General features: G+C 38.5%; 1 protein-coding gene across 1 annotated transcript in view; it reads left to right on the plus strand.

Annotated features, from left to right (window-relative positions):
• The window catches only part of COBLL1 (cordon-bleu WH2 repeat protein like 1), an 81,508-nt gene that overhangs the window by 33,496 nt on the left and 38,398 nt on the right, over positions 1 to 9,614 (plus strand). Inside the window, exons 4-7 of the mRNA XM_045298038.1 lie at positions 1,526 to 1,754; positions 2,532 to 2,570; positions 6,768 to 6,865; positions 6,977 to 7,213. Coding sequence (XP_045153973.1) covers positions 1,526 to 1,754; positions 2,532 to 2,570; positions 6,768 to 6,865; positions 6,977 to 7,213 — 603 coding nt within the window. The remainder of the gene's footprint in view (positions 1 to 1,525; positions 1,755 to 2,531; positions 2,571 to 6,767; positions 6,866 to 6,976; positions 7,214 to 9,614) is intronic.

Consider the following 9,614-nt stretch of genomic DNA (forward strand, 5'->3'; position numbering starts at 1 on the left):
ATAATGCCCTGTCACAGACCGCATTGTACTTCAAGATAGATCTTGAAATACTCTTTTTGATTGTAAATGTTCCTCCATCCCTCTTAAATTTGTCATTCCTGGCACACAAAGTCATATACTTATCTCATTCAGGCTGGATGATACCATTTCATTTCAACTAGCTAATACCTGGGTTATCAATCTTTATAAATTTCATTTTTTTCAAGATTATCAAATTTCTTAGCTTCATATTTTATATATTCCACATTGCAATAATTATATCTGTAACTGTTTTCTTCTTCTATGAGTCATGCCCCATCAACAAATAGAAGATACTGAAAGCTTTGCTCCCTCCACAGGCAGCTCTACCCCAGATGCATTTTGAGTGCCTTCTACTGGAGGGGCTCATCTTCTGACACCATATCTGATAAAGTTCCACTGTTCTTTCTAAGCTTTTCAGTATCTGATCCTTCAGAAGTAGTCGACCTATATCTTTGCTGTCTGTTCTTAGTCTGGCCGCTCTGCTGAAATCTGTTCACCTTGGGTGACCCTGATGGTATTTGAAATGCTGGTGTCATCGCTTCCAGCATCACAGAAACATGCAGGCCACCTCATACAACAAAATGACATACTAGACAAAAAAACTCCCAATTTGCTGTCATCGTCATTTCCGACTCTTAGCCGCCTATGATCTCTATGCTGCACGATTTACCTTTCTGCTTTGTTGGCCTGCGCTATGAGTCAAAGAGGTCTATAGGTAGTATTGACCCATAGACGTGAGTTGGATTGGGCTAAGACACCTTCTTATAATAAAAGTACTTTTTGATATGAAGTTCATTCTTAGAGATAAATGAGGTCACTGGTTTCATTTCTCTAGACATTTCAGCCTAACAGTATATTTGACCCAAACCTGCGTATTTTCAGCTCATTAGCATTCAAAAGCTGGTAAATGAATAAGGAAGCTAGAAGAATTGGTGCCTTTGAGTCCTGGTGTTGGCAAAGAATATTAATATTCCATGGACTTCCAGAGAAAAGACATTTGTTTTATAAGAAGTATCACCAGAATGCTTCTTAGAAATGAGGATGGCGAGACATCAGCTCATGTGCTTTGAGCTAGTTATCAGGAGGGAACCTATCCATAAAGAAGGACATCAAGCTTACTGACACAGAGAGTCAGTGCAAAAGAAGCCCCTCCATGCCGTGGATTGACCCAGTGACTCTCGCAGGACTGAGATCCAGGAATGATTATGAGTGTGGTACACAACCAGCCAGTGTTCCGCTCTGTTGGATATAGGAAACCAACTCAAAAGTACCTGCCAACAACAACACCACAGAGATTAGAACTTGTATCTGCATTAATATATTAAGCTAAATAACGAATGATTTTTTAAAATTTGCTTTAGATTTAAGAGAGAATATTAATTTAAAAATACACCAAGATATAAAAATGCTGCTGCTTACTAAGTGTATGTTGTTCTTGACAACATTGGCAAACCTGTCAATAAATATGTTATGGTGTAGCTATAACTTTAATCTGTTTTTTCAGAAAACTGTGAGAGTAGTAATCAATTTCAAGAAAACACAGAAGACGATAGTGAGAGTTAGCCCACACGTGTCGCTTCAAGAACTTGCCCCTGCTATATGCAGCAAATGTGAGTTTGATCCGTTACACACGCTGCTGTTGAAGGACTATCAATCTAAGGAACCTCTGGACTTGACCAAGTCCCTTAATGACCTAGGTCTAAGAGAGCTGTATGCCGTGGATGTCAGCAGAGGTAAGTGATGCTGTTCATTTCACTTGATGAGGTGTGTGTGTGTGTGTGTGTGTGTGTGTGTATGTGTGTGTGTGTGTGTGTGTTTAAAATGTAGGTCTTTGTTATTGTTAATTGCAAATTAATAGATCCACAGATAAAAGTAAACACACGCCACTGGGAACAAGCAAGGACGAAAATATAAGAAAATTTGACTCACTATCACTATATGCAATTTGGGATGAATACTTTCTTTCATCTGTCATCTACATTTTATGTTTTCCTGGTAGAATTGAATCTATGTAGTTTTGAAAATCCGACCAATGAAATTTTACACATTGTTAATTCTTTGTTCATCTAATCCTGTGTGAATTTCTATAAACTGAAGTTTTATCCAATCCTTAATTATTCAAGTTTGGAATTTTCTTTACACACACACACATTTAGATAAGCACACCAAATAAATTGGCTTTTACAGTAGATTAGTCTGATTCTAACTAGAATAGCTTACAGTTTTAATTTATAGAAAATAGTATATTTAAATTTAGAGATCTCAGAATGTTGGTTTTATAGTATATACAGACAAATACAAGCTTATTTATGTAATATCAATACATCTTACAGAGAGAAGAGTTTAGTGAAGGAGCCATTTACTTACTCTGCATAGGAACTTGTATCTCAATCTGTTTGTGGCTTTGTATTTGTAATACACAGATGACTTTTACAACTTAGTGATGTGTTACGTATAGTGAGCAAACATTGTTACAGTCAATTGACCCTCTTCTACCCCTCCTTCTGTAGACACTTCTGGTACTGCCTTCAATAAATCATCTTTACAAGGTAAGACACATGAATCAGTAGCAGCAAATTGTGACATGAAATATCTATTGGTATGGGGTACATAGAAATTAAGCTCCTAATTTTGCTGTTTACTAGCATTACTAGTATGCATCCTGTGAGAGATTTTAACTTAGAAACATGTTTGAGTTTCATTTTCTGAAGCATGATTGATAGGTTGCCACTTGATTTCTGAATTTAACTACAATGATCACATTTCAATAATTATTTTTAAATTACAACACTCTAAGAATGTAAGAAAAAGCATGATTTTGCTAGGATGTTAATGAGGTATAATGCTAGCAATTTAGTGGTACTGTGGAAGAATCTGATTTTTCCATGGAATAATTATGAATATTACTGATAATTATCATATATTCATCATGATATCTTATGACCATTGTGAATATTTTGCAGTAATTTGGGAAAATATTATCTGTTAAGTATACATGTATAAATGGGTTTAACATAGTATGTAAAAAGGATTTTACATGAAATTTCTGAAAGGAAGGAAATTCCAAAGTTACCTTTACTTAAAAGACTATGGGTAGTTTTTTTTATCCTTCCTATTATATAGATTTAGAATAGACATGTATTGCTTCTATAAAATGAGGGAGACTATTGAAAATTTTAATAATAAACACTGGATGGCTTTTTTCCCCATTAAAAAAGAATAGGCTCTGATAATTTACTATTATAATAATTACCACCCTACTATAAGAGGCTGAAACTGTACACATTTTGTGTTATTTGAATTTTCTTTATCTCTTCCAAATATCCCAAAGTAGTACACTGAGCCTCCCAATTCCAAGAATTAAGCGTGTATGTATATGTACACAAATCCACTGCCATAGAATAAATTTCTGACTATAATGACCAAAGGCTGTCAGTCTTTACAGGAACAGACAGTCCTATTTTTCTGCCACGGAGCCGCTGGTGAGTTTGAACCATGAAACCATGAACCTTGTAGTTAGCCTCCCAACACTTATCCAACAGTGCTACCACGGCTCATACATAAGGAACAGTAAGAATATGATTGGTGACTGTCACTCAAAGGCCAGCTTAATTGAAGGAATAAAAAATGTTTAGGCCTTTAAGTTGCATATTGATTCTGAGTCACAATGTAGACATTGTAATTCTGGCACTGCAGTAGCTATCAAGATAATTTGACAGACTGCAGATAGCTGCACCTTGCCTTCCACGTCTCTAATAATAAGAGGGGTTGTGAACCCAGAGCTCTGCCGTTCTTTCAAAAGCCAACATTCTGTTATTCATACTTTCCTCTGTTTTTAATGTTGCCTAAGCAAATCCTGTAATCACTTTATCATCATCTGAGGGTGTTTGAATGCATTGATTTCTAAGACCCTTTCAACCATAAAATACGTAGTTTATTCCAAGTATTAAATATTATTACCTGAGCCTTGAGAGATTAAAATAGCAAAACTAAGAAAATCTCCTTTACAGTGTGGCGATCTGTAAAAATTGGTCTTCATGCTGTAAATATATCCCACCCCCTTATTTCATCTGATAGTAGCCAAAAGCTTGCATAGTTTTTAGCACGTTTCTTGCGGTCATTTTTATCCTACCTTCTGGAAACGAGAGACTACTGTATGAGTGTCTTGAGTTGCTTTTCTTAAGTAGACTCAAGTCCTCTGTTTTCCCAGCGGTTAGCTCTGAGGTACCATGATTCCTGACATCGAGCAGTAAATACAAGCTTAGACGTTAACGAATGCCAAGGATGACAGGATGCCTAGAAAATGCTTTACCTAAAATAATGAGATAATCTGTTTATATTTATTGTGCGGTGCCACCATGAGAATTTTCCATCCATTCCTAAGAGGGGCTCTGATGAAGCTGTGGGTTGGGCATTCAGTTGCTAACCCAGCAGCCACTCCTCAAGAGAAAGACAAGCCTGTCGGCTGCACTAAGGGTTCACAGTCTTGAAACCATCTATGGGCTCACAAGGAGTGGGCTTGGTTTTGTGTGATATTCTAAGTTTAATTGTGTATCTACATTCAACTAGTGAAGCATGACACTCTCCACATACACGTACATGTGTGCATGCATCCATGGGTTAGACCTCTAAATCCCAAGCAATCATTAGTCCACTAGATTAAGGGCTGTCCTTTCCAATCTGATTGGGTTACATCCACAAGACACACAATGTTGGCAATTGAAAGCCATTATTATTATTTATGGAAGATAAACAATAGCAAGGACAGATTACTTTTAGGAAGCAAACAGTAACAACCACAATAAATTTATGGTGACTGGAAACCCACCCACCTTTCCCAAGTCCACCGTGTCCCCTTTTGTGTCATTGGGCTGGCATTCCATAGACCAGGTCTCTCTTCCTCTCAGCAGAGGTATCATCTGGTCAGGTCAGGGTAGAGTGGCTGTATTTGTTCCAATGAGCAGCTTTGAGACAACCTTGGCCCAGTGAGAGTTAAGCAGGTATTATGACACCTCCAACAATTTAGCGGGTAACCTTGTGCCGTTTTATGCCCACACCTCTGCTCCATCGGTGATCTCCTGCTCAGAGTTTCTGAGATCCACTATGTGGCTCACCTTTGCCCCCACCACTAACGTCTTTTGTCATATTCTGGAGTTTCCTGATTACATCGTGTGGCGTCACTTCACAGGTCCTTCTCTCGTATTGTGTTTCTCCACATCATTAAATCTATAGACTTGATCAGGTCTGGTTGAGGTAATTTTTGCAAGAACACTTCATAGGTATATTATGGTAAAACTATAGCTTTAATCTGAAGTTACATTCAGAGGTATGTAATTTCTAATATTGTTATACCTACTCTCGATGTTTCATGCTCTGTTCTTAGTTAACTCAGGGTTGCAAAATTGTAGCATTCTATTTCATGCACGCAAATCATTAGTGGGAATAATTCTTAGAAAGCAAACTTCCTCATACCAACTTCTTTATTACTCAAAGGTGGAATACAGTCTGAAAAGGAAGGATACAAGTAGAAATCTTTCATCAATGTTTCTTTTTGGGTTTTTTTTTAAATAAGTGCTCTGGTTCTTTACCATTATCAAAGATGAACAATGAGCATTATGAGTTCATGGACTTAAGTATATGTTGTGTGTTTCAACGTATTGATTCATTATTTTTATTGATACACAATTGACCTGTCTTTTCTTCAAAGAAGCACTATCAGATTGGTTTTTGATTCCTGTGACAGGGCTTCAGTGGACGTTGGTATCGTCCTTTCTGGTGGGAAAAGATGTTCCAGGCTCACCTGGTACAGTTCTTGATAAAACGAAAAAAATCAGGCATTTCCAAGTATTTGTCATTATTTTAGTGGGATATGGTAGAGACAGCCGGGCCAAGCAAGCTCAGTGCTACTAGGTTAGATTTGTAGGCTCTTCCAGTGAGAAAAACTGGAAAAACTTATAGAAAGACATTGTATGGAGTCTTGTGTCTTAGCATTTGTCATTCTGAATGAAGTAGGTTTTCTGAACCTAGACATTCTTGACACTCTATACTTGGGTAATGCTTGCTGTGGGAGGTTGTCCTCTGCATTGCAGGACATTTAATCCCATTCCCCACCCCACCCCCTATAGTCATATAGTACACACCCCTTCCCCCCCGGCTGTGGAAGGAGAATGGCCTCAGCATGTCAAGTATCCCCCACTGAGAAACACTGGTTTGAGGACAATTTAACATTTTTTAAACTTTCAACAGGGTACTAAGTTATAAGGCAAATCATATTTCAGAAAATAAAGTATTTCTTGAGAGTCTATCTCTGAGTCAAAACCATAATTCACAGTACACAGCAGGACAGACGATGGAAATGACTTCACGTCTCATTCAATTCAAGGTGTTTTGGTGTTTACCTTTGCATCTGACATCTTGTTCGCTATATGTAGAACACAAGTCTGTTGAGTCGCAAGTAACCGAGCATATGTTTGGTCTGTTATTTTCTGGGTGTTGGGCCGTGGGCCGTGTGTATTGTAGTTTCTTTAATTTCCTATGTCCTCTGCTGTGAAATGGGAAAAATAACCCTAGCTTTGCTTGTTGCACTGGCTTATCAGTAAGATACAATATAGACAGTCTCTAGCGGTGTTCCCATGCAGAGTAGACTGTAAGTGTCGTCATTCCATGCTTTCTTCAAGGGAAGGCAGTAGATGGCAAGTCTACGTGAAACATCATGTGAAAAGTGAGGTGCTTCTCTTCTCTTCTAGAGCCCTGCCAAACGCCACAAACCCTAGATTTGCTAAAGGAGAAAGAAAATAAAGGGTTTTTCAGCTTTTTTCAACGCAGTAAGAAAAGGCGGGATCAAGTAAGTATTGCATTTTCTTATGAATTGCTTCATTAGGTACTTAATTTCTTTTCATTGCATGTGCTTTTTATCTTGAAATTATAAGGAGTTTTTTTTTTCATCCTTTATTAGACTGCAAGTGCCCCTGCAACCCCTCTAATAAGTAAGCCTCGTCCGACTTTTACGAGGTCCAATACCATTTCCAAACAGTATATTTCAAACACCCTGCCATCAGATGCCCCCAAGAAGAGACGGGCTCCACTGCCTCCAATGTCATCATCTCAGAGCGTGCCACAGGACCTTGCCCAGAGCCAGGAGGGGCCGGCTCCTTGTACCGTGAAATCCACCAGTGTGGAGGAGACTGAGAAGGTGAGCAGTGTTTTGTTTTCTCCTGTTAAGGTGGGCCAAGGAGCCATCTATTTTATTCTCTTCCCTAACAGGCCTTTTCCCACATTAATTATTGATACACTGAGTAGCTCCTATGCAATGACCGGTCACTGTGTAATACTATGAGTAACTAGTTACTACTAAGATTGGTATTGGGAAAGATGCTACGTGCAGTTCTGTAGTTCCACTGGTGCGGTTAGAAATAAGGATGTCCAGTTTCACATAATTTTCATTCAAGCAAGTAAATGATCCATAAACCTCAAAGTACTGGTTTGCTGAAGCCTGTGGCCCCTATTTGAAGCATAGTTTGCAGTATTTTAGGAACAGAAATCCTCGTTTTAGGATTCCTGTTCCCTACTCCTCTACCTCTACCACTGTGGTGGCACCCCACCCCCATTCCCACTCCTGACCCCCAAACACATACACTTTTTAAAAAACAATAACATGATTTTATGCTGGAGGCATGGGTTCCAAACTTAAATACCTTTTTTTAAAATCTGGCTCTAAGATTCTCAGGGGGATTTGGGTTGTCTACCTGATATACAGGTTCCCAGGAAGCACAAGTTAATGTGTGGGCTGCTCACCAAGAGGCAAACTGAGTTAACAGTTCAACTGCTCCACAGGAGAGAGGGGCTGTTAACTTCTGTAAAGAATGAGGCTTCGGTGGGTTCAACTCTGTGGCTTGGTATGAGTGAGAATCAGCTCGACAGCAATGGGTAAGAGGCCTGGCGGATGCTCAATAATAGAACAAATGAGTTCTTTCATTTGGAATATATGGCCTTTAAGGTACTCTCACATCCAAAATGCTGTTTTAGGTATACTTTTCCTCACGCTTTCTTATGATTGCGCCTCTTAAATCCAACATTTTCTTTTGAGCATACCGTGTGTGTGTGTGTGTGTGTGTGTGTGTGTGTGTGTGTGTCTATCTGTATATCCCATTTACTCATGTCGACTGTAAATGACCATTTAAATAATTGTGATAGAATTTGAGGCCATATATTTTAGTGCATGTAATCAGATAAAATACATAAATATCTTTGAGAGCATGTTTATTTTGAGATATTTAAGACACTAAAAAGTTTTCTTGTGTCTAGTTGAGTTTTTTAAATTTTCCACTGGGAGGCTTAGCAAATAGAGTGCTCAAGTAAATTTACTCATCCAATAACTGACGAGTTATTTCTCTGCATCTTGAACTTGCGTTTAAAAAGCCTTTTTTAACTGTCGTTCTGAGCTGTCATTTATGAACTACACTTACGTGTCTTTAGAAAGTCAAAGCTCTAAGACAAATGGACAAAAAAATATGCTTGAAAGCCATCGTGATTTGGAAAGTTATCCACCTAAGCTGTCGTTTTCTTCCTAATTGATAGGAATCTTGTGCTTAATTGCATGTCTAGTATTAAAAAGCCTATCTTGACAAATCAGGACAGTAATTTCTTTTTGTTCAAATGATAGAATTGTTTACTGAAAAAATAATTTTTTTACATGTAACTGCTTGGGAGTTGGGGGGAAAGGTGATCTCCGAGTTCAGTCTCCAGTGTGTTGTAGGGGGTCTTGTTAGAACAGACTCTGCTTCAAGACATTGGCTGTCAAGACTGGGGCGTGTCTGGGCACCAGCTTGAAATGAAGCGAGATAGACAGGAGCCACATCAGTGCTCCAAAGCTTTCGTTTCTGTGGCTATAAGCCTTTACATTTCTTTTAATAGGTCATTGAAAAATGCATTAGTGGATTGGTTCATATTTCAATTTCCAAAACAGTATAATTATACTCATACGTGGCTTCCCAAATCCTTTAAAATGTTTCTATATAGAGAAATAAATCTTAGCCCCTCTTCTCACGTCTTTACTCCAGCTCTTCTCTCCCAGTGTATGCTCAGAAAACTTCCTTTGTGCTTGACCCCAAGAGGTCTGTGCTGGCTATCAATTAGTCTTGCTTTTCGAAAATTCTAGGCTGTGCTACCAGTGATCTCACCAAAAGTAATTTCTTTTTTTTTTTTAATCATTTAATTGGGGGCTCTTACAGGTCTTCTAGCAATCCATACATCTATTGTATCTCACATTTGTACATATGTAGCCATCATCATTTTCAAAACATTTTCTTTCTACTTGAGCCCTTGGTATCAGCTTTTCTTTTTTCCCTCCCTACTCCCCATTGATTAATTAAAAATTATTATGTTCATAACTTACACCATCCGCTGTCTTCACCCATGTTTCTGTTGTTTGTTCTCCTCTGGTGGGGGGTGGGGAGAATGTAGAGGTTATACATCGATCATTGTGATCAGTTCCCCCGTTCTCCCCTTTCTCCCCACACCTTCCCCTTACCCTCATGGTATTGCAACTCCCATTATTGTTCCTGAGGGGTTTATCTGTCCTGGATTCCATGTGT

Source organism: Echinops telfairi, unplaced genomic scaffold (genome assembly GCF_000313985.2).
Source record: "Echinops telfairi isolate 266 unplaced genomic scaffold, ASM31398v2 ScPeMD7_4;HRSCAF=17, whole genome shotgun sequence".
Classification (NCBI taxonomy): Eukaryota; Metazoa; Chordata; class Mammalia; order Afrosoricida; family Tenrecidae; genus Echinops; species Echinops telfairi.